General features: G+C 48.7%; 1 protein-coding gene across 1 annotated transcript in view; it reads left to right on the top strand.

Moving 5' to 3' along the window:
* The first annotated feature begins 4,483 nt into the window (after positions 1–4,483).
* Positions 4,484–24,835, top strand: part of FANCA (FA complementation group A) — a 35,639-nt gene continuing 15,287 nt past the window's right edge. The window contains exons 1-21 of the mRNA XM_086620961.1: positions 4,484–4,523; positions 5,006–5,115; positions 6,086–6,158; positions 6,601–6,743; positions 7,352–7,447; positions 9,644–9,717; positions 11,026–11,138; positions 11,839–11,921; positions 12,408–12,441; positions 14,884–14,950; positions 15,529–15,641; positions 16,601–16,677; positions 17,158–17,299; positions 17,863–17,996; positions 18,994–19,104; positions 19,531–19,626; positions 19,724–19,783; positions 21,233–21,321; positions 21,733–21,793; positions 21,892–21,941; positions 23,044–23,120. Coding sequence (XP_086477087.1) covers positions 4,484–4,523; positions 5,006–5,115; positions 6,086–6,158; positions 6,601–6,743; positions 7,352–7,447; positions 9,644–9,717; positions 11,026–11,138; positions 11,839–11,921; positions 12,408–12,441; positions 14,884–14,950; positions 15,529–15,641; positions 16,601–16,677; positions 17,158–17,299; positions 17,863–17,996; positions 18,994–19,104; positions 19,531–19,626; positions 19,724–19,783; positions 21,233–21,321; positions 21,733–21,793; positions 21,892–21,941; positions 23,044–23,120 — 1,843 coding nt within the window. The remainder of the gene's footprint in view (positions 4,524–5,005; positions 5,116–6,085; positions 6,159–6,600; positions 6,744–7,351; positions 7,448–9,643; positions 9,718–11,025; positions 11,139–11,838; positions 11,922–12,407; positions 12,442–14,883; positions 14,951–15,528; positions 15,642–16,600; positions 16,678–17,157; positions 17,300–17,862; positions 17,997–18,993; positions 19,105–19,530; positions 19,627–19,723; positions 19,784–21,232; positions 21,322–21,732; positions 21,794–21,891; positions 21,942–23,043; positions 23,121–24,835) is intronic.

The following is a 24,835-nucleotide window of genomic DNA, read 5'->3' as shown; positions in this document are numbered from 1 at the left end:
GGCACGGCTCGGCTCGGCTCGGCTAGGCTCTGGTATGGCTCGGCTTTGCACGGTCCAGCACGGTACAGCTCGGCACGGCACGGCACAGCACGGCTCGGCTCGGCTCTGGAACGGCTGGGCTTGGCACGGTTCGACACAGTGCAGCTCGGCTCGGCTCGGCACGTCTCAGCACGGCCTGGCCAGGCTGGCAGGATGAAGGATCAGGGTGCAGGGTGCAGGGCACACAGCTGGGCATGGCGTGCAGGGAGTGGGTGCCCCCAGGGTGCGGGGTTTGGGCACGGTCGGGAGCAGCAGGAGCCAGCTGAAGGCACCGGGATGAGGAGCTGGAGTCTCTAGGGAGATGGTGTCCCCTGGGAACATGGTGTGGGGGGATGGTGTCCCGCAGCCGCCAGGAAAGGCTGGTGTGGCACGATGCCCATAGCGGGCTGCCACCCAGGTACCAGCAGGTCCCTCTGGACCCGTGGGATGGGCAGGATGGGACCTCCACAAACAGAGCCCTGGCAGAGCAGGAAGGACAGGCGGCCTGCCATGAAAGGTCAGCTAGAGCAGATCAAAGCTCTTGTCATGATGAGCTTCCCATTTCCATGATGGAAGGAGCATAAAACCCCGTCTCGGCTCCATTAACCCATCAGCATAAACTGGGGCCAGTCCCAGAGCTGTGCTGGCAGGGCTGGGAGAGGGACAGAGCTGGCACGCCGGCACACGGGCACTCGTCCTTCCCACACAGCCAAAGAGCTGCCCCAGGGGCCGGAGACCTCCGGCAAAGAGCCTGGGATGGTGGTGCCTGCAGCGCCAGGGAAGAGCAACAACTTCCAATCACGGTCCCGGAGAACCTGAGCAGCGTCAGCTCCATCTTTGGGGAAGGAAATGGGAGAACAGAGTTGGATGGCTGGGAAAGGCAGCCCTGCCCAGTGCCCTGGGGTTTGGGAAGGGGGAGGATGGATACAGGTGATCCAAGTGTCCGTGCGTCTCTGGGATTACTCAAACGCACCATTGCCGGGGTGGCAGTGCATTGCAGGGGGTCCGGAGCACAGTGCCAGCCTCAGCTCCGGGTGAATCTGCACCGTCACATGGCTCCAGCCTGCCCCGAGCCACTCTTGGCTGCGATGCCGATGCCTGGATCCGGCTTTCCGCACCAACAAGCGAGATTTGAATGTGACATTCGCCCTGTAATCAGCCGGCTTCGGAGCCTGCTTGGGGAGCGACTTTGGAGGCAGGAAAGCTACGCGTGCTGCCCGCCGCAGCGGGTCTGCGCCAGGTCGAGCCGGCTGCGGGCTGTCCTGCGCTGCACACACCTGCCAGCGCCTCCGGGCATAGCCAGGGCGGCACCGTCGGGGATAGGAGCGGGGAGGACACGCGGCGTTTGAAGGCGGCGATAACCCAACCTGCAGAATTAATGGGAATGCATTTGAATTATAAAGCACAAAGCCTTTTGCTTTGGGTATAACTGTAATTAATATGAAATCAAGATGTAATTAAAAGCTACCGTCTTGGAAAAGAATCAAACAAAAGCCAAGCGTGTATGTGCATAGGGGAAATATAATTAAAAATGAAAGAAATAGGGGAAAAAAAATGTACAGGTTGGGAAATGGTTGCAGAGCACTACGAGGAGGTTAGATTTCCTGGCTTCCTGCCACCCTTGGCATCAAAGCAGGATGTGCCCCAGCGAGACGGCCGCGGAGCCGGGATGGAGGGCAGAGCCCTTCCCCAGCAGCCTGCAGCCGTGCTTGTTTGCCAGGAATACATTCACATGGGTTTCATCTGTCACATGCAAAAAATTTCCTTAAAAAGCCACAGGAACCTGAGATGAACGCACAGAGCACCCGTGGGGTCGGATGCACCCGTCCCACTTTCCTTAGGTGCTGCAATAAACTGGGGGCCATGAAAGGAGAGAGCGTTTTACGAGGCAGCGTGCTTGTGTTGCGTGCGACATGCTGGCCTCGGACGTGGCCAGAGTTCGAGGAGATCCCCGGCCCCGGCTCCGGGCAGCGATGCCAAGCCCTCGGCTGTGTCTCCCTGTGCCTCCTCGGAGGGTTTCTCAACGATTTAGCCATCGCAGAGATGGTTTCCTTCTGGTTTTAGTTCTTTGATCAAACCAGAAATGAGTTACTGACTGTGCCCGGTGTAATGGGCCACTCACTGCTCCCAGACTTTCTGCTTCCCTGAAACACCTCAGCCAGCCCCACACCAACCGTGCCCGTGCCCCAAGACTTGCACTTCGGTGTCCCCAGGAGGGACACTGAGCTCCGTCCTGCTGCGTTTGCCACTGCTGCCCTACACCCCGGTCTGGGGCAGAAGCGGCTCTGCAGCATCGCCGTCTGTCGTGCAACGGAGGCACCAGGCTCCCAGGGCACAGACGCTGTAAGAGCTCCCCGGTCTCCTCTCCGCATAAATAAAGTCTGGGGCATCCCAGAAACCCGAGCTCCAGGTCGGACGGGCTGCCAGGGCCAGTGCGCCAGGGGATCCCTTTGGAGGAGCACGAGCGCTCCTGATGAAAGCAGCAGGGCTGTGAGTGCTGGTGGCAACTGAGGAGGACCCGGGACACGGCCGAGCCCGTGTCTGCCAGGCAAGGGTGGCTCACGGGTGCGATGCTTGAGCAGATCCGGCCGGGTTCTGCAAAGCTGCCCACCTTGCGGAGTCCCTTTTATTGCAAAGGTCTCTGGGGTTTCACACTCCTCTTGTCCAGGTGCGAAGAGCCAGGCTGAGCACCGAGAATACATCGAATACACGAATACATCGAAGGATGAAACGGAGCGAGCGTGGCTCTGCACGCCGGGAAGCCGGCGAGGCTGCGGAGACCTGTGGCAGCATCGACAACACCGACAGTTACCGTTCCAATTCCACCGGCGGGCGATGGCATCCCCGGCCTGCAGTGTGGGACTGGCCAGATGCCGGCTCTGCAACCACGGGACATGGGTACTGGTGCAGCTGCAGGGAGTCAGGGATGCTGGGGGCAGAAGGGACAGGGGACATGCCAGTGGCCCTGAGCCCCCACGTTCCTGGGACATGTCCTGGTGGCTGGAGCTCAGCTCAGACCCCCGGGCTGTGTGGTGGGGACCTCAGAGCTCACAGACAGGTGATTTCCCCTCACCTCCAGCCGAAATTACCCTCCCTGCCCCATCCCAGCTCTCCTTTGTATCTCTTTGTACCTTGCTAAATAATTCCTTTTCTTCCTCTCCGCTTATCTCGGAGATATTTGGAGGCAGGTCCTTCCCTTCCCTTCCCTTAGTGATGCAACTATTTCATTCTGTTGCAGATGAGTCCTTCCTCTTAATCACATTAATTTCTGGCGTTAACCCAGTCTGGCTCCCCTCAGTTCCTTCATACTGACCCCCAATCTGAGCAGCATTCCCACTCCCCTTGTCCCTCCTGTTCCTCCTGCCTGTGCCTTCCCAGGAACGCCACGGAGATGTCACATCCCACAGCTCTGCTGCCACCCGTGTCCGTGTCTGCGCTCCCTCAGCTGTCACCAGCTCCTCCGTCCCCACCATCTGCAATGGATGTCCCCCCTTGGCAGCGTTGCTCCGGCAGAGGTTTGGATTTGCTTTGCCAGCTCCGGGCTCCCCCAGCTCCCCAGCCAGCGCCAGAGCTGCTGGGGGGGCAGAGGAGACAAACGCTCCCTCTCTCTTTTGGTGTGTTCCTCCAAAACCTGGCGCTGCCATGAACTTGCCGGTGGTTTAAAGCGATTCAGAAATGTGAGTCTGGAGAGGATTTCACTTGCCATCCCAAAAGGATTTCACTTGCCGTCCCCGAAAGGATTTCACTCGCTGTCCCCAAGCCGAGACTTGGTGCTGCGGTAACATTCCGCAGTCTTCCCGGCACGGTGGCAGGCTGCTGCCAGAGCCCACCGTGCCGCCAGTGCCAGACCCAGAGCCTTGCCTCCCGCTGGCACTGCCGGGAAGGGTTTTCTCTGGCTCTTGGCAGTGAGTGCTACTGGCTCACCCGCTCGTGGGGCCAGTGCTGGAATAAAAACACCCCACAGCCAGTTCCAGCACCGCTTTCCCAATGTAAAACACCCCACAGCCAATTCCAGCATCGTGTTCCCAATGCAAAACATCCCACAGCCAGTTCCAGCACCGCGTTCCCAATGTCTGCAAACAGCAGCTGATCTCCCGGCGGTAGATCACACCCGCCCGAACGCTGCCATCCTTCTCGGAACCAATTCCTGCCTCCTGCTCGGAACCCACTGCGAGGCACGCTGATGGCAGCTACCCAGCGGTGGTTCATCCCCAGGAAGGGTCAGACCAGAGGCGACCATCGCGCCCCACCGCCTCGTACAGCGGCTGCGGGGCCCCATCCCGACACCAACCGCCCTCCCCAACATGGCAGCCGCCGCCTCCGCCACTACCAAGATGGCGAAAGGGCGGGCGGGACCACGCCGCGCTTCCAGCCAATGAGCAGAGGCGGCGTCCGGCGGCGAGCAGCCAATGGCGGCGCCGGGCGGGCGGGTTGGTTTGGCGGGAAGCGGGCGGGGGCCGCCGCGATGGCGGGTCCGGGCGGGAGGACGTGGCGGGACCTGCTGGGTAGGTCCGGGCTGAGGCGGTGCCGGGGTTCCCCTCAGTGAGCCTCTGGCCGGGCGCTTTCCGCAGGGGAAGGGAGGGGTGCAGGTCCCCTCTCTGCCCACATTCGCCCCCCCCTCGGCCTGCGTGGTGCTCGGGGCTCCTGGCAGCCCCTCACCTCCGCTCCTCCTCAGTCCTGCTGCTCCTTCTAGCCCTCTGCCAGGGGCTGGTGGCCCCGCTGTGGCTCCTGTCCTGGGCTGTGGGACAGGAGGCCGATGGCTGATGGTGCCTCGCAAGGCTCTGGCTGTGCTGGGCTGCCCGTGCCCAAGGCCATGGGGCTTCCTCTGCGGAGCTGCCTGGAGCAATGGGTGCGGAAATATCCCGTGCTGCTGGCTAGCAAGGGTCGGACCTAGGCCACTGTTGCCAGGGACGCGTGCTCTAGCAGCAGAGAGGGAGGTGTCCTCAGGGACCGAGCTGTGGTTATAGCAGAAATCCCAACTCCTCAGCAGGGAGAGCCAGGAAACGAAAAAGCACCTTTGGGAGCGGAGCAGAGCTCCAGGAAGCGGCTCTGCGCCTTCTGGATCACCACCAGAACCTGAACGACCTCCTCCTGGAGGTAGGAGCGGGGCGGTTTGGGGCACAGTGATCAGGCTGGGGATCGTGGGAGATCCCGGCTGGAGGTGGGTTCCACCAGGGTCCTTCCTAGGGCAACTGTAGAATGGATGTCCTGGGAATGCTGTTTTCATGGTAAGTGAAAAGAAAAGACAGGGCTGTAGGAGTAAGCTGAAGTTTAGTGGTCTGTGTTGCAGAAATGATTTTTTTTTTTTCATTTATTCCTCTATGTTTTATTGTTACAGACTGAAAATGGTTAAGCATGGTTTGGATTTGGACAAAGGGAAATCCAGCACCTTTTTCTTGGTGTCTGGACAGACTTCTTATGAATATAGGAAAAAAATCAGGAGAGAGTTGGGTTTTCTCAGAATTCCCAAACATTTCTGACTAATATGAGTGTCTTTGTGAAAACCTGAGTCATTTGCTTATAGAGACACTTGAGAAAATGTTCTGACTTGGCCGTTCTACCTTCTCGTGTACTGGAGAGAGCTTTTGGTTTTGGTAACTTGAATAGACAATTCAAATACTTCCCACAGTTCAGCCACAAGGATGTTTCTTTCTGTATAGAATATTTGTCTTTATAAAAAGAAAAAAGGGGATTTAACTAGAAAAGAATCCAACATTTTGACATGTTTCATCAAATATTTATGTCAGCGTGGCTTCACAGAAGGGACTTGAAATACAGAAATTCTGTTCCTGGTGCTGCTGCTGATTGATTGCATTGCTGGGGACGAGTAACTTGGACCTGTATCTTCTTTTCTCCGCATAAAATGCAGATAACAGTACTCATATCTCTCGTAAAGTGCCCTGAAATCTCTGGTTTACCATGGCCATGCGGGAGCTTGGTGTTAGTTTCACTCCAGTTGCTCCAGTCCCCAAGAATGCCAGGGCTGCTCAGTATGCTTCAGCGGGAATAGGTTTGTAAATGTGGGTAACAGACATCTAAGACTGTTACGGTTTTGTTTGGCTTCCAGGTAGAAGGTTCAGTCAAGCCAGGTGGACAGGGTGGTGTAAAGCACCAGGAAGCATCCTCGGAATCATTTATAGGTGAGTTGAAGGGTATCTATTGGAGACAAACATGGGAAAGAACTTCTCTTTACGTACAGAATTTCTACCTATTAAATGCAATCCCAGTTTTACTTTATTGTCTCCCATTTGGCTACTCATTTCTTGCTTGTCTGATGATGACACTGCTGGCAAGGTCTGATCGTTAAATATTTTGATTATTTGAAAGTGTTACTGTGACCCCCACAAGACTAAAGTTCAAAAATCTGCTTAACAAGGATATTCCACCTCTGCCCCTGGTTGTTCTGCCTCTGCTTTATGTACAGTAACATGATATATGGAAATAAAAATTATTTGCAACAAATGACATCAGTGCTGGAAGGAGTGTAGACTTGATACTCCTGGCTTCATAGTATATGTTCAAACCTTTTTTTCTCCCATTCTGTCAGCTTTCTGCTTTGCTGTTTTTGGTTTTTTTTTTTAGTCTCTGTTCTGCAGGAACAGGCCTCGAGACTGGGTGTACCCCCAGCGATCTTGGCAGCCAAAAACGCTGTTACCAACATCGAGCGGATCTGCCAGGCTTCTGCAAGCCCCTCTCAAGTGCCACTGCTGGACTTGGAGCAGAGAGTAAGGGAAAAGGTTTACACTGAGTTTATCAAGCAAACAGTATCGTTGGGTTTGACTTGAAGCTCAGTTTATCTGTTCTGATAAAGTCGCCCAAACACGTAGGACCTGAGCAGCCAACTATTCATTGATGTATCTGATACGCTCAGAGAAGTACGGTGTCCTTCTCCTGTACAGGAAAATGGCTGGGTTTGGCAACTTGGAAATGCAGTTTTCTGTCTGTGCTGAAGGGCAGCGTTACACAGACCTCTTAAGCAGATCCTGAGTTATCACCTCTGGTGTACCTCAGCCTCCCCTGGCGCGGTTTGGTCTCTCTTATCCATGGATCCATCTTTATTGATCATCTCGGGGTGTGGTGTAGCTAGGGGTGGTGACAGCCATCTGTCCAAAAGCTGTGCTGTGGCTGCTGGCTCGTCACCTCCGAGGAGCTGCCAGGTGTCACTGCTGCCTTTAGTTCAGCCATAAGATGAAAGGTTTGGGCCTTTCCCGTGAATTCTCTCCACCACTCAAGCCTGTAAAAAGCAGTAAACAGGGAAAAGAAAAATAGTTTTTCTAAGAATGTGTTATTTACGAAGGAAATTATTTTTGCTTCGTTTCCGGGGTGATTCCAGAAGAGGTTGTCTTGCTTGCTTCAAACGGTCAAGGGTTTGCTGGCCAACAATGTGTTCTGCCGATCGCTCTTCTGTCAAGAAATGTGGAAAATGAAGGTAAGAACTCACAGAGAAATGTTGCCATGTTGCAGACCACTTAGACTTCATCTTTGGGATGCTGTAGCACGTTTTCAACCCTCCTCTCCCGTGAAGGCCAGGGATAACTGTTAAATGGACTAGTGAAGTGCTGTGATTTCCGTTCTGTCTCCCTCAGAGGTTTTTTTGGTGATCTAGAGCAGTCTTGCCACTGCTCATCCCTGCTCTGGTTGACTGCAGTCATGAACTCCTCCTGAGAATGACTCTGGTCTCTCTGACCTTTCAAAAGCATGAACTGAACTATAAATGGTGGGGTTTTTTTTGTTTTGTTTATTTTAAAGCAAGTTCACTGGGAGCTTCTTTGCCTCTCTAGTGGGATTTGCTCTTTCGAAGAGGACTCAATAGAGGTTTGGAAGTAGGTGAATTAATAAAATTTTGTGACCTTTTCTGCTGAGGAGCTGCCACAAAGGAGAGTCGCCAGCATCTTGGTGATCAAGCATTGGTTTTTGGGGAGCTGGGCAAGCAGCACTCCTGCCTCTCCGAAGGAGGAGATGTCTGACTCTTTCCGTTTGTACTGAGCACGGCTCTGGTTCCCACCAGGAACCAGCTAGGAAGGGCAATACAGTGCCTGGAGTTACAGCATGGGGAATGGGATTAAACTCATCTGAGGTGACGCTGCAGTTGTTAAAAGCTTTGGGGGTATTGTTTTCTTCCCGATTTAGCATCGCTGCCTTACTGTTATCTGTGAAATACGCTGATAACTCTCCATCAGTTGGCGTGTAGGTTTGCTGTCTGGGCGAAGCCACGCAGTGGCAGTGCCGAAGCTCCCAGCTGGCTGTGGGGTGGCACGGTCCCAGAAGGCCTTTATGTGCTTTGCCAGCAATATTCAGTTGGCATTCTGGTTCTCCGCTCTATTTATCTGGGAATGGTGATAAGCCTGGGTGAGTTCACGCAGAAAATGGCTTGAAAGAAATACGATAGCAGATAGCAGGTTGCGTTGCTTCACAAACATGTGGTCTTGGTTTCGTTTGGGTGGTTTGTTTTCTGAAGATAAGTGATGCTTTAAGTGAAGTTAAGGACTTTTTGTGAGTGGGATGGTTTTGGTTGCTCGCTGCTCTCGTGGGAAAGAAGGAAGAGGCTGATCTGCCAGGATAAAGAGGCATGTTCTAGTCTCAAATATCCACTCCTGGGCTGAAAATAGAATCCTGTGTGTTTTGTAGGCTGATTAAGATCTCCTTGTTCTCGGGTGGACATGGAGATCGAGTGCTGCTGTGTAATTGTCATTGTTACAGTAAAGAATTAGGTTGTCAAAGACAAAGTATGTGGGCGAGTCTGGGGTCATGCTAGGAGACAGCTGCTGGTCGCTGCAGAAAGCTCATGGGTTTTTCTCCTGAATGGCTCGTGTGCCCAAGACTCCCCAGAACACTCTTCCTTCATGAGGTGTGAAGACTTTGTTTCTGTACGGAGGCTGGAATGAGCAGAAGGTGCTGCTGCACCTTTTTCCTGGCAAGCTGCACCCTGGAGTCCTGTCTTGCTGGCACAGGGCGCTCTCCAGGACACGCTGCTCCAGGTGGGAGCTGGAAGGGATGTTGGATGGCGAAGGGCGGCAGTTTCACCCGCACGAAAGCGATGCCTAGTGCTGATTTTGCCAACGGTGAGCCTGCATTCGGGAGCAGGGCTGCCCAAGCAGTGTTGGTTTTCCCTCCGCGCCCGTCGTCCTCTCTGCCCCTACAGTTGGAGTGTCTCTTCCTGTAGTCTTCGATTGGGAAATGGATTTGAGAGCAGCAAACTCGCTTCACAGAGACTAATAACCAGATGATAGGCTAAGCGATAATTCTCTAATCTGTTTCTGGATCTGAATTAACAACACTTGAAACTTGGTGGTGTTACCTGTTTTCTGGGATATCCACTGCTCCTTTGAATATGCAGCATCAGCATTATTCCAGGGGGAGAAAAATGGATATCTGTATTACTTGACCATGAAAATTTAAAATGATCATGCATCTACAACCCTGAACCATTCAAAATTTGTAGGAAGGAAAAACCAAATGTAATCGTTCCTCATCTGGTATTTCCTATGTTGTCATTTTAAAAGTCAGGTAAGTTCCTGATAGTCTGAATAAACAGAATATAGTTTTATTTTTTTATATATAGTTTGTATTAGCCTAATGTGAACAGTAAAATGCAGACTGTGACCTAGCTGTGACATCTCATCAGGACCTGCCAGTGCTGGAAGCTGTGTGGCACCTGCACAGAGGCGACATCGTTGGACTGGGAGAGCTGCTGGAGAGGTGAGCAGAGGTTTATAGGTTTGCAGATGTATTTAATCTCCTAAAGCCTATTGAAATGTAATCTGGGATTAGTCATGAGTATTCTGGACTAAGAATATAGTCAGATGCTGGCAGGTGATCAGATTAGCAGGATTTAAGCAGTTACCCCAGGTTTGGGAGGTTACTCTGGGTTAATTAGCGCAGTTTAAGCGGCTGGTTGTGCGATGGCTGCCGGATCCGCCGCGGTGGGAAGCGGAGAGGTTTGGTGGGAACCAGCGCTGCAGACCGCCCTGCGTGGCGCTTTGTGTAGCGCTGCGTTTCGCCGGCGCGGGCGGCTGCGTGCGGGTCGTTACCACGCTGCGGGGGAGAGGACTGGGTAGCCCAGCTCCTCCAGTTCACTGGCCGTGCCCCAGCTCTGCTCTGGCAGCTCTCACCTGGCCTGTAAAAATTAGCGCTGGTCTTGACGAGAAGTCTGGCTCCGCAGAAGCTGTGTGCTTCTGTCTTCACAAACCCTTACATTGCAGTAAGGTTTCACATCGTTAATCTCCAGAGAATATCATTCTAAGAATTGAATTTTTTTAAATTCTTAGGCACTGGCACAGGTTGCCCAGAGAAGCTGTGGCTGCCCCATCCCTGGAAGTGTTCAAGGCCAGGCTGGATGAGGCTTTGGGCAACCTGATGTAGTGGAGGGTGTCCCTGCCCATGGCAGGGGGGTTGGAACTGGATGATCTTTGAGGTCCCTTCCAACCCAAACCGTTCTATGATTCTAAATTCCCTCCCCCCCCCCCAGTACAGAACTAACAACTAAAACCAGTTATGCTTTGTGAAGTTCAGGTGGTTTTCTTATGGTGTCAAAGGAATGTTAGTGTTTTTTTTTTTTTTAGACTGTTGATATTGATTTAGTTGTCTGTTAATGAGGTAGGAAAAAAGCCTTCAGTGCCCACTGTACTCCAAATTTAAGCAAACCAAAGGGATAGATGAAGAGCTTAAATTTTTCTAAGCAGTTTTATCCAAGTATCTTAGAAATCAGAACTAAAGTCTCTCCTAGCAGAACTTTTAAAATGGGAATACTTTAATGTTTGAGATGAGAAAATACTGGAACACACAATTTGATGTGTATTTTTTTATTTCGGATATGTTTGCTGTGGAATCTTTTAATAAAGCAAATAAAGCTCGTTCTGGTCCGAATTAAAGAAACGAAATGCCAAACAGAGGGCAGAGTCCCGCACGGATGGTTCTTTCCTGAGTCCAAGAGGATGATGGAGCAAAAACTCCAGCTTTCCAAGAGGTGGGAGGGATTGAATGGAGTGTGCTTGTGTTTGTTCTCAGCAGCCCGGCTGCCCCCGCCGCGGTGGACTGGCTGTGCCACGGCCTGCGTGGCCTTTGTGAGCGGGCAGAGGAGCCCTCCCAGGACGCGGAGCTCACTGGGAACGTTCTCTCAGGCAAGGCACTCGACTGGGCGAGGGCTGTACGGGCCAAAAGCTTGGGGGTGTAAGGACAGAGGCCTCGCTTTGCGTTTGCTTACCTCGTTTCAGTGAGGGGAATGTATTTTTACGTTTGGCCAATTTAGCAATTTTTTTTTTTTCCCCCCAAAAGGGAACTGGTTTGAATTTCTGTATCCCTTTGAGTGACAGTATCACGAGAATGTGTAATTGCACGGTGTGTGGGGCCAGGGATGATATATTGAGAGCGTTGCAATCCTGTGGAATGCCTGAGGTACTTTGGACCAGAAATATTTAACGGTTCCATTTCCCCCCTGTCATTTTCTATGATATATTTTGTTTTTTTTTTATTTATTTACTACGCAATTGGATTGAAGAGCCGTAGTCAGACCTTTGGACCAGTGCAGTTGTCAGGTAGAACCCATGTGAGTTCTGTAGTGGTGACAGAGCACAAGACCTGTAAATGCTTTGCTCTCTATAATCCTTTAAGTTTCTGTGCTCCTTGCCGTCCATTGTTCTACGCCCTTTTGCCTGGGAGTAATTTTACTCCAAGAAAAGAAACGATTCCTGCTGACTGCTGGGGAGTGAATGAGGCTTTTCAGACACTAGACCTATTGGGAGACCGAGATGGGGAGGCAAAAGAGCAAGTGATCTTTATTGAAAAGGGGTGCTGAAACACGAATTCCTTCTCCATTTGCAGACTTTGCGATCGTGTTTCTGCAGAATGGCTTTCAGCAAACTTCGGAGCTGGGAAGGAAGGTGGAATTCAAGAAGGTCCCCTATGTAAGGACAAAATGAACCTCTTTCTTTACAAATGGTTGTTTAAAGAAGTAGTTCCATTATATACCTCTGTGCCCCGCTGAGTATGAATAAATATGAGCTTAGAGCAACAAAGAAAGGGTGGTGGTCCAGCTGCTGGAGTGGGTGAGGAGGAAATGGTGAAACCAGAACAGAGACTTTTTTTTTTTATGGAGAATTTCTCCAGGGTGAGGTATCAAGGCCTTTGTGAGCTCCCTTGGTTTCACCTTGATTGCTTGGGTTTTTTTCTATTTGCATGCCAGGCATGGAATGCTGGTAAGCATGGGAAATGTTTGCCCTTCTGTCTGTTGTATCTGTTCCACCAGGGACCCTGAGGTCAAATTTAAGCTTTGAATTCAGAGGGTTTGAAATCATAGGGACAAAGCTCCTTCTTTGAGTGGTATACTGTTTCTGCATGTAACTGTAGCTCTTTTAAACTCTAAATGGTCTTAATTTGTCAATTTTGAACAGATCTGTCACGCTGTCTTACAAAGAATGTTGACATGTAAGTGTTTTTGAGATTTGTAGCTTTGTGCAGTCCCTGCTGTTTGCTAGACTTACACTCCTTGTTTGTTGCTAAATCTCTAAGGACATTGCTAAATCTCTAAGGATAAATCCTTTGCCTGAGATGCTTTTCCTCTGCTGTGCTTAATATTTATGTCACTGATTTTTATGTGCCTCTGTTGTTCCTTTCGTTCTTAAACAGTGAGTGTCTTCTAACACTGCAAATAGTTTCTTGCCTTTTATGCTAATTCATTTTGATGCTCTCAGCTGCAGCGTCAGGTAGATATCTGAGCTGATTTTTAACAAGCTTGACTGGAAGCAATTGTAGCACAGAGGTGAAGCTAGGGTAATTTTTTTCCTGCTTAGTAAATTAAACTTTGAATTTACAAAGTTATATGCAAGTAAGCTGTTTTGGTTCGTGGTTTGGGTTTGCAGACTAATGTTTGTTGAAGCTTTTTATTTTAATGGTGAGCAAAGACATCTAATGGACATGTGTAGTCTTAAAACGGCCAGTCCTCAAGAACTGGTCCTGGCAACCTGGTGTAGTGGAGGGTATCCCTGCCCATGGAAGGGGGGTTGGAACTAGATGGTCTTTGAGGTCCCTTCCAACTCAAACCATTCTGGGATTCTATGATTCTATCTGTCCCATGGACCACGTGCCTGTTTTGGCCGGGGCAGTCCTGCTGCTGCTGCTGAGAGCTCAAGGCTAGTAGTGCCTGATTTGCATGGAAAATCCCGATGCAGAAAGACTAAACACACGAGGGTGATTTCTGTCTTGTGCCACAGATGATCTTCACGGTAAGTTGCTGATGGTGCTGTACGGTGGAGGACACGTTCGTTCGCTTCCGACGTGCCCTACGCCGGCGTGTCAGTATAATCTGGCTGTTCCATTCCTGCCTCCTTAGTGACAGCCCCTCACCACTTCTCTTGCTGGCACGTTAGTGCTTTTCGTCTGCCGTAAGATGGCTGAAAACCAGGACACGACACCAGGACTGCTCCCTCCCTCCTGCATCGCTCCCCGCGGGCGCTGACGGCCTCATCCCGTACCCCGTGTCTCGCAGGGAGCGTTGCCTGTAGCCAGAGGTGCCTTATGGACCTTGTGGAGTGGTTCTAAGAAGGGAGAGCTGTCAGAGAAGTGCTTTGTTATTTCCTATGTAGGAGCCCCATCTCAGGTGGCCTTTTAACAGTGTTGGTTCTTGAAAAATAACCTTTATAAACCCAGGACTAGGCGGATTTTGAGGAAGAGAAAGAAGCAGGCTGCTGGCCATCAGACAGGAGTCTGTGCTACCCTGCTCTTTATTTGACCTTCGAGTTTGTGCAGCCTGTGTGCCTGCAAACGTACTAAACGAGTTTTATGCAAGATATTTTTGTTAGTGTAAACTTTTGGGTCGCCTTTGAGGGGTTTCACTTCACTAATCAGCTGCTTTGAAGAACATTAGGATTCTTTATGTAAAATAATTCACTGTTAATGAAGACCTTCGCAGGAGGAGAAGGACAGGCTGCGAGTAGCATGGGAGCACTGTGCTTCCTGGCACTGATGTTGCTATATTGAACTCCTGTGCCCGAGGATAAGTAGAGTTTATCTCCTTTTCTCTGTTCTCCCCTACTTAACCTTAAAGTATTCCTCAGCAGGGGAGGGGAGTATTAGATATTAGCGCTGTGGACTGCCTGATGAAAGGCATGTGAGGGACGCCTGGTTTGCTGCCCCAGCTTAGTGTTAACTGTTAAAAGAGGAGGCTTTTGAAGGTAGGATGGGAGAAGAAACAGGACAAACTGCTGCTGCAGCAGGCTGTAAAGCAAAGGGTCTCTCTGTATGCAAGCGTTGAGTGGTGTAGGCTGATGGTCAAGGCAGCGTGCTGTGCCAGCTGCCAACCTGTTCGACCTCTCTCGGTCGTTTTGAGGCAGATCTAGCTTTTGAAGGAATTTCTGCTAAGCAGATATAGTGAGGTCCCAGTGCTGTTAGAAACGTGTGGCACTCACAGCAGCATGCTCTTTGTTGGGCAAGGGTGTCTGGGACCATTGTTTCCAGGGGCTGGGAACTCAGAGCTGGCTCGTGCAAATAAATCCCTGCCTCCGGACAGACTTCTCTGTCCTGCAGCTTTGCAGTGTTCCCTGTTGCAGGCACACTGCACAGCTATGGTTGGGTTTGGAAATTAAATACTAATTTATGTGCATTTTTAGATGGCTTAATCATTAGCACGTTCTTGGGAATGCTTTTAAAGTGGTTCAAGGTTAGTGTTAATAGTTTGTGAGTCTCTGTGTCACTTTCCAGACAGTGTGGTAAGAATTTAATGCTGCTGAATGGCTTCCACACGTTTCCCTAACGGGGTCACCTTCTTAAAGGTGCACAAATTGCTTGTCCCAGTTGGTTCTTGTGGTGTTTAGTGTCATGGTTCTTTCTATTTCTCTCACTGTGTTTTTGTCTCTCTACTTTGGGGTACAGGGGTGCTTGATGCTGTTGGTAAAGAGAAGCAGGAAGGTGTTTCCACATTGCAGGCTATGAGATTCTGGTAAGAAATGCTGTTCCCTTGAATAATGTCAGGAGGAGGGTTTTTTTATCCACTGTTACACTTGTTACTGAAACAGAGTGAATGTTCCCCACCCCGTGCTACTTATGGTAGCGTTCTCCTCTCTAATAAAATACGTGCAAGTGAAAATGCATGTAAAAAGATGAGCGTCAGGTGGGAAAGGGTGTTCTGGCACTGTTGGAACCAATCTTGGAGTACCCTCTTGACACGTGGAGAGTTTCCCCTGTCAAGTTTTCTTGCTCTGCTTCTGAGCAGAAACACCTGGAAGGTGCCACCATCATCTTCTCCAATTCCTGCTTCCAAACCCATTTTGCCTAACAACTTTGTACATGTCAAACCAGTACCTGTCCTGTGCAGGGGTATGCGTTTCACTCAAGTTTGTAAATCTGATAGCTACATAATAATGGGTAACCAATAGTTTTTTTTAGAACATATACAAAAGTATATCTAGGAATTTGATAAGATAGACGTAGAAGAAAAACGAGCCATTCAGCCTAATCGGTGCCTGGCTGATTGTACTTCCTGTGTATTGTTTCTGAATGTTTCCTTGTCCTTTGTAGGCTGAATGTGTTCACTGTGTCAGTTTACAAAAGTGCAGTTCATCCGGATTCCTTGCAGCAGTTTTTTAGACACACCCTGACCGAAGTTCTCACCTACAACCCATTGTTGAAAGGTAGGAATAGGTGGGGAGAAGCGAGCGTCTCCAGGGAGTGGTGTTGTGTGTCAGGAGCTCCATCCCACCCAGGCCTCACTGAATGGAGACCAGCCTGGAGGATCCAGAGCCAGAGAAGCTGCCTGACTCCCCAGCTCTTTCCTAGGGGCTATATAAGCAGGGCACCAGGTCAGACAAAAAAAAAAGAAATTCATCTGGGCTTTAGAGGGCTGTAGTTCAGGAGAAAACTTTAGGTGGGAAATCAGTGCTTTCAAAAAGAGCTTCAGCCAGTGGCTCATGAACAGAAATTTGGATTAACATCTAATAGTGGCCTTTATGGAGCAGAGATGGGAGAGCTCTGGCCTCTGGGAGTAGTTCTGGCCAAAGGAGAAGGGGAGTGGGAGAGCTGGTACCGCAGAGAGCGCTTGGGGGAAAAGAGTCTGGCCCCTGCGTGGTTGGGTTTGAGCACAAGACATGGCCTTTCGCTGCTGCTGGGTGTTTCTTTTGGTAGATTAGAGATAAAGGCAGGAAGGCTTCTAATCCGTGGCTGGTAATTGTGAAGCTTGATGTCTTTAGGAAGAAATGTGTTTGGGCTACAGAATCTCTGGTAAAATCACTCTGAGCTGTGATCCAGACCTGCCTCCCTGTTGCGTGGGACGGCTGTGTCGTTGCTGGCTTCCAGTGGGAAGAGACAACTGAGGAGATGGTGACTCCTTGCTGGTTCTCTGCGTTATGTTGACCTATGAATGTGTGATCTCAAGAACAGCTTTGAGATGGCAGTGCTGTAGTGAAATGGCATGGTCCCTGTTGCCACAGGTCGTGTTCCAAAGGCGAAGGAGAGAGAAAATTATTTCAGCAGACACTTTTTAATGTCTCTGGCTGTCAAAACCAAAGGGAAATCTTGTGCGGTTAAGTTATGCGTTTTGGGTGTATTTTAAAATCTGTTGCTGAAGAGTAAACTTTTCTTTTTCTGGGTACAGTGTCTGATGCCATCCATATGCAGAAAGAGTGGAGCTTTGCAAGGACTTGTTCGCTGCTGACTACCTTGTATCGCAAAGTACGTCCTCCTGGTTTCGCAAAGAGAACTTTTCTGTGTCGAGTTTGTTCACTGAAATATCCGAGATTATTTAAAAATAGCACATTCAGTTGCAGAATGTGAACCAGCTGCCAGGAGCTGGAGGCAGGATGAAGCATGAAGAAAAAGTATTACTTCTGTGCAAGTAGTGCTTTTGAAGAAAAAGGGACTTTTGTGCAAAACTCTTAATGAGAACAAAGATGATAATTGAAGACGTGCGTTTTTACTGTTACAGAATGTGACGTGACTTCTGAAAGAATTGCAGCATTACAGTTTATTTTAGCCAACGCTGGTTCCAAGTCAGAATGATATCTGGCCCTGGAAAGCTGATGCAAAAGGTGCACACAGGGAATCTTTTTCAAAAGTCATGCAAAAGGCAGCGGCGTGTTTATCTGGACAGTGTATTTCACCCTTACGGGCGGCTGTATGTCGTAGCTAAAATAATTGCTGTCACTCTTCCAGCTGTTCGTGGCATTCAGTGCGAAGGAGTCGATCTGCCAGCTGCAGCAAGTCCTGGAGACTCACGAGGTGAACTGGCAGCATGTCCTGTCCTGTGTTTCCACCCTGGCAGTCTGTCAGGCTGAGGCTGAGCAGCTGCTCAAAGGTGAGGAGGTATTGGCAAGCCTGCAAGCTACTGTGTGCTTGTTGCTTCTCAGGTACCAAAGTGGAAACCACACTGACTGGTGTAGCAGCGTGGTTGTTCATCTGAGATTCCTGTATGGAAAAGAGCAGCAGGAAATCTGCTTTTCCACTCAGACATTCCACATCAGCGGTGACATGAATGCCAGGTGCCTGGTGCTTCTCAAACTTAGTGTACAGCTAAGAGTGGTTATTTGATAATTACCTTCATTATTAATTGGAGTAGTGATTACTGAAGCTTAGATCTTCTATCTCACCTTTGCTAGCAGACCTTGTGTTTGTTAGAGTTTCTTACTGATTGTTCCACTGCTGGACTCCCTCCAATTCTTGCAGGCTAAATCCAAGAGTATTTGACTGTTGGAAGTGCACAAAAACCCATAAGCAAGTCTCAGAGCTTCTCCAAGCTGCAACACACATCCTTCTTTATGTGGCAGATGTTTTATCACAGATGTTTGTCTTCATTTCTTGTAGAAAATTACAGCACGGTTGTCAAGAGCAAAGTTTGGGGCTATCGTTTTCTATTTCTAGATCTACTGAGCCATCTCCTGATAAAGGCCTTTGAGAATTATGACATGGAAAATCTGATCACTGCGTTCCTGATCGCTCGGCAGGCTGCTCTGGAGGGCCCCGCGGTGTTCATGCCCTACTCCGAGTGGTTCAAGGTGAGACTAAGCGAGGTCTGATGGGTAACCTTTGGTTTACGTACGAGAGAAACCCGTGCGTAAGGAATGCTCTGCTGCACAGTGAAAGCCTAGTTCCAGGCAAGACAGCCAGGAATTAGAGAGGGGGAGGGCAGAGAAAGAGTAACGAGTATTGGTATTAGGAATGATTTAATATTTATTACTGCCTTTGTGCCTGCAGAGAATATATTTATTTGTCTTTCTCCGGTCTTTCCTTCTCTCATCTTTTAAGTCCATCTTGCCTTCTCTAGTTATTTGTCAGGCATGCAGACACGTAATTCCTGTTGTAATAATAATCTTGGATGTATTTCAGTATCTTGATAACCAGCACTGTTGTTATTGCCTAAGTTGTGGGTTGTTGCAAAGGAAGCATTCCTGTTTCCTGGATGTTTGCATTGCAGCTGTAATTGCTGTGTTTGACCTTAGAGATAATTGGTCGTTAGCTTTTAGTTGTAAACACGCAGGTATTTTAGGTATGCAAATCTCCACGTCTTTTAAGCCTGTAAATTCCTTTGTATGAGTTTGCAAATCTAAACTCAGCCTTTGCTGATGGAGCGTTCAGGACCTATCAAAAGGTAAACTGCTTGTGTTCTGTATAGTCTCAGATTGGCTTATTTTCCTCATAATGCCCAGGTAAAGCTGTGTAGGAACTGGCAGATCCATGGTTCCCTCAGGAATCTCAATCCTTTGGTGCGTTTTGGTGTTGCCTTCTTTAACTCTTCTAAGTGTTCTCATGGTAGCGCATCAGAATGAACTTTGAGCATGACCTAGCAGGCTTTCTGGAAACTGATCAGAAACTCAGAACTTCTGTAGAGACTTCTATAAACTTTCTCTAGAGACTTTTCTCCAGAAAGAATCTCTTGACAGAAAGCAGATATCTGTAATGGATATCTGGGATTTGGGCACTGAGTTACGGCATTGCTGGGATGGGGATTCTCTCCACGCTGAAAGGCTGTGTTGTCATTTTCCCTCGTTTCAGGCTTCCTTTGGGAACACTGGTGGTCACCATGGGAGCAGTAAGAAAGCTCTGGTCTTCCTCTTTGAGTTCTTGTCAGAGCTAGTGCCCTTTGAAGCAGCGCCGTACTTGAAGGTGAGAAGATGCTAACAGAGATGGTTTTCTCAGGACTGATACAGAACTGGTCCAAAGGGATCATACTTGTGCCTTTGACTAGGTTCAGCATATTAATGTTGCTACAGCATTTGTGTTACTTCTGATAAATTACTCAAAACCTTCTCTTCCTGAAGTAAGGAAGTACAAGATTCTTTTATTTACTTGACAAGAAGGAGAGCTCCTTTCATGGAGTTAAATTTAAGCTCTTTGGTGATTTTTTTTGTTTGGTGGTTGTTGTTGGGAAAAATTGCATGTTGGTTGCCATGAAAATAAATGGCTTATCTTAAAACGAGCAATAACATCATCTTTGGGGAATACTTGAGGTAAATGACTGTAACATTGACAAGAATTTTACAATAATTTCCTGTGAAAATGGCAAATCTAGTGGTGCATTTCATATTTCAGGTCCACATAATGTACCCACCTTTTGTGCCAACAAAACATCGGTCTATTCTCTTGGAGTACATCACTCTGGCTAAAACCAGACTGGCTGACCTCAAGGTTGGTAAAAATTGTCTCTTTGAAATAAATTCTTTCTGGATCTGTTAAGCTACTAGCTGTGTTGTGACTGTGTGCCTCTCTCTGTAACCTCACGCAGGTTGCTATAGAAGATATGGGGCTCTATGAAGACTTGTCTTCCACCGACGAATCTGTGCAGGTACTGCTGGTCTGTCTGACGGTTTTCTCATCAGTTGTGCCCCTTTTCCTCTGGAAAAGAGCTGAGGTTGTCAACCTCTCTGCCATTCCTGCCAAGTTTGAGCATGCTGCCAAATCTCCAGCTTTAAGACAGAAGAGTTAGCGACCATAAACGTGCAGACTCTCCCCAGATTTCATAAAAACTAGACTTACACAGGGGACAAACAAACTGTGATGAATATTGTGTGATGAGGCCGCAGAACTCGGCAATTAACCAGCCAGCTACTGGCCAAGCAGCACCTACATTAGCCATCCAGTCAGATCCTGCTGTTTGAAGCCAGGAAGGTGCTGGCCTGGCTACCTCTTGTGGGGCACAGAAAATAAATGGAAGATTCTGTGCGGGAGGATTTAATGTCACAGGGAGATCAAATGGTGCTGTATGATGTGGGGATGCAGAGCACATGGATTTGCAGGAAGTGGGGCTGCGTTAGCTCTGCCAGCTGATGGGCTTGTTACGGTGGTGACACGTCCCTCCATGGAATTGCTCCCAATGATTTGATCACATAGGAAAGCGTTTTGTGTGTATCTTGATTCTTTCCAGTGTAGCATGTCATCTGTTTGGTGATGTATTCGGAGTGTTCACGTTTAAAGGGAGGGAATCTACAGTCTGCAGTTTCACACTAGTTCATGGCAGGTTTTGGGTAACAACAGCAATTGGTAAGGAAGCAATTGGCTCTGTTGCCCCTTCCTATATGTTGATCACAGGTGTGGCAGTCCAGGGGGCCTCATTTATATGGTCACTCAACTGGAGTAGGTGAAATACAGGCTAGTGACAGGTGGTTGAGCATACTGCAATGAAATCGAGTCCTGTGATGAACTGAAAGTCGCGAGGGAAGATCTCAGTTAATTTCTTCCAAGTCTGATCTGTTTGTCTGTTGAGAAACTGGCCAGGGTTGTTGCAGTCTTAAGATGTCTTACGGCTCGAACAAGAGAAACCCGGGGCGGCTGTCCCTCTGCCTGGGGTGTAGTACCATGGGCTGGAAGCAAAGATTATGGGCCTTAATTCCAAGTGTATGAAGTGAAATAGAACAACAATAAACCAAATTCAGAACAGAAAATGTATTGTTCCCATGGGGGACAATTGAATAAACAAAGTGATGTTAAGCAGGAGTATCTGCTGCAGTTGCTGTAGGTGGTGAGTACAGAACTACACAGACCTTTGGGCTGACCCAGAATAGCTGTTGTAAATAGCAGCCTTATCAAGACAGGCTGATGGTTCAGGCCCAGTTTCTCCATCCTGCAGTTTTACTCTGCGTATCAGGTAGTTCTTGTTATTCGATTGCATCTATTCAGTCACTTCCCTTCCCAGCACAGACAACTATTACTAACCCTGGAAGAACAAGCAGGGAAGGCTATTGTCATCCTTGATTTCTCACAACATCTTTCTCTCCTTGTTCCTTGTGTGAGCCAGCCCCAGGGCCAGGCACTTCGTGACGTTGAAAAGGCCCTTCAGATATTTGAAAACACAAGGAAGATCCCGACATCTGTGATAGAAGCCAGGTACCGTGTGCTTCTCAACTCCTCTTGGTTTTGGCTGTAACAATAATGAAAGCCAAGTCTAAATCAAAATAACAAAACAAGAAAAACTGAGGATGTGGGCAGAGGAGGTTTTGGGAAATTCTTCCCATGTTATCCACTTCCTCAGTAGTCATCTAAGCAGAGGCTATTTGTGCAGAGAGTAAAAAGGCATATGCAGACCTGCAAAGAGAAGTCCACAATTGTTGCAGTAAATAAAAGGCAAAATTAAAGAAACGAACAGCTATTGGCTAATCTGGGCTTGATTTGTTTGTGGTTATTCATGTTACCAGGAATATTTCTCATTTGCAGGAGCCAGATTAATTCTTGAGGTAACGCGACGGCACTTTCCAGCGTTGGCATTGTTAATATTTGGCTGTTTCTCTTCTGTCTCAGTATTTTCAGGCGACCGTATTACACTTCCTGGTTTCTTCCTGCTTTGCTCGAGCCACGTGTGGTTAGTATTTGGTTTTGCCTTTTTTTTTGATCCTCCCATTTAGGTGTGTGTTTGTAGACAGGCAATTTGTGCCTAACCTGCCTGTGTCTCTGTTGCAGCTCCCTAAAACCCCGGATGTGCGCATGGCTTTTATAGAGTCTTTGAAGAGGTATTATTTCCTCCTAGTGTTATTTTTCCGTGCTTCTGGACTTTGTCTTAAGAATGTGTGACTTTGCATCAGATTATCAGAAGCTTTGACACCTTGTTTACGAAATGCTGGGCATTGGCTAACCCTCTTGGCAGGGCTTGGTGGCCAGGCTCGTGGCTTGCAGGCTGTGGATGGGGTAGTGAAGGTCTTCAGTTCTGTAATTAGTCCTCTAGCCACTCTAAAACCATTATCTAGGAGTCGTCCCGTGCAGCCCTCTGACTGCAGAGCAGACACATGTTTTTTTATGGAGACTTTGGAGGATACTGCTGAATATAAAATTTCACCAGGAAGACGAGTCTCTTGTGAAAAGCTGTCCTCTCTTTGGGAGGGGATATGGGAGAAGGGCAAGATGAAACTTCAATGTGTGTTTATGAGCTTCTTAAAGGACATCAGTATAATGTACCCAGAGAACACAGCCCCTCTCAGAGCTCGAGCTTGTCCTGTATGCACGTTTAAAAGTGCTTTTCTGCATTGCAGAAACAGCTTTATTTTAAATCCAGTGATTCCTTTGTAACCTACCATGAAGAAAAAATGTTCACAACACTGCCTACAAATGAGCCATTCGGTCCTGCCTTGTCGTTCCAGTCCGACTGTAAAAAAGGACCGGATCATTTTTTAACATTAAAGTTGTAAGAGGAGCAGCTGAGTTCCAGCGAGCCTCGTGTAATACTTTTTTAGTATTGAGTGCCTGCCCAGCAAGTGCTGGAGGTCAGACTTTGGTCTCCGTCACCTTGGCGTTTTAGATGTGAGAATACTGTGTGACACACAACTTAGGCTCCTGTGTGATCTTACACACGTACTATATATGAAATGGGTGCTAATGCATGCATTAATAATGTATATTGTTTTTGTGTAGTGTGTGTGTTACTACTTGCTATGAAAGTCTTGGATATAAATTTCTGGCCCTCATGTCAGATGATGACTAAAAAAATGCTTCAGATGCTCCGAATGCTTTGGGGCCTCTCTAAGGACGTTTCATAGCATAGCTGGTGTTTATGCTTATGTTTAATAAAGCTGAAGTGGTTATGTGGTACAATAAATGTCTTTTCTTTTTTTGTTATAGAGCTGATAAAATACCCCCGAACTTGTACTCCACGTACACCCAAGCCTGTCGGGCTATGAAAGAGAAAGCATTACAAGGTAAAAAAAATACAACATTTATCTATGGATCAGTTTGGAAAAAAGGTAATATTTCCATGGAAGCTCTCCTGAATTGAAATTTTTCAAAAAGCTACAGCTGATGAGGTCTTTAATCGATACATAAATGTGTGTATGTTCTTTAGGTCTGAGGGAGGCATTAAATAGTTACTCTGGTAAGGACTTTCTCCCCGGGTGGGGTTTTTGCAGCCCGTGTGCTGTGCTGAGGCTGCAAACCATGCCTGAGCTGGCTGATTTAAATCTAGCTCAAATACATCTCCGTGAATCAGCATTTGCAGCCTGACTGCTGCTCAGCTGCTGCGTGGAGCCCTCGCGTAGTGGCACTGCCTGAACCCACCATCGTCCCCTTTTAAGAATGGATTACAGTGTGTGACTGGGATCTGGGGGAACAGGAGGGGCTGGGGATGGAGCCAGCGCTGGAGGGATTGTGGGGCATGGTTTACATGCGTTGGGGTGGGAAGGCCCCACTAATTTCGGGTCCCATCACTGTAGCCACATTACTGGTGCGGTGCGTGTCAGCGTAATAGGTAGCTTAATGAGCTCTCCCATCTCTTTCAGCAAGTGGGTGTTTCAAAAGGGGCAACATCCTCCCGGCAGGTTTATACGAAAGGAAAAGGTCAGGCTAGTGAGCAGAGATCGTTCCTGGAGCGTGGCGGAGATCAGGGTGGTCTGTGCGTAGAGGCCAATCTGGAATGGTCTCCTGCTCAGGGCGCTTTGGAGCTCCCTGGAGATGCTGTAGCTCGAGAAGCATGACAGAGCCGTGCTGGGGAAGCACAGATGTGCAGCAGTCTGGCTGCCGAGGTTGTCCTGGCAACCGGCAGGGATGAAGGATCCCTGCGTGCCCAGATCAGCAGGGTCCCCGCGGGCAGCTGGAGCTCTGCAGGAGTCCTTGAATTGCCAGTGACCTCTAGTGGCATCACCTGGGCTGTGTCCCCTGCATCTGACTGGCCTCGTCTGCATCCCCTGCCACCCCCTGCATCCTAATCCATCCCTGGGCTCTTGCACAGAGACTGGATTTAGGGCAGGATGGAGGATTGGTCAGCTCTAAGCCTGCCCTGTTCGTTAGTGCTCGCTCTTGCACATAAAGGTGACTCAGCAGTCTCTTAACGCCTCGTTGCTTTGCAGTGTGTTTATAGCAAGCATTAATTTTAACCTTTGTTACTTCTCTCGTTCCTGGCTGAGTTATTTCTGGCCCATGTGCAACACGCTGTTCCTGTCTGACAAACCGTATGGGTGGTTTTTGAGGCTCTGCTGGGGGAGCTTGTAGCTGGTGGCACTCTCTTTCTAGTGGTAAAAGGAACGTCCTTTTATTTTTCTTCTTTTGAACAAAAACCAGAGTGGAGTAACATGTAACATCTGAAGATGTTGCATGGTGTGGGCTTGAGGAGAAGCTGATGACGTAGTATTCACGCTGTAATGTCTGTGTATTTTGAGACTGGTTCCAGTCTTTTGAGGACAGTTTCTGTGGGGGGCAGAGAGCTAAAGCAAGTGGGGAAAAAAACCTCTGAAAGGAGAACTCTTTTGCCTCTTGTCTTTAAAAACTGAATTCTTTTCTGCAACTAGGCATAAGCTCATAAATGATTAATCAAATCACACATTTTGAATGTAAAAACAAAGCTGTATATGTGGCAGAATGTCAGTTTGGAGACCTGTTATAGCTTATGGAAAAGAAAACATACTGCTTTCAGCAATCTCTG

Source organism: Tauraco erythrolophus, chromosome 15, assembly GCF_009769465.1.
Source record: "Tauraco erythrolophus isolate bTauEry1 chromosome 15, bTauEry1.pri, whole genome shotgun sequence".
NCBI lineage: Eukaryota > Metazoa > Chordata > Aves > Musophagiformes > Musophagidae > Tauraco > Tauraco erythrolophus.
This window is presented reverse-complemented; position numbering and strand designations above follow the sequence as displayed.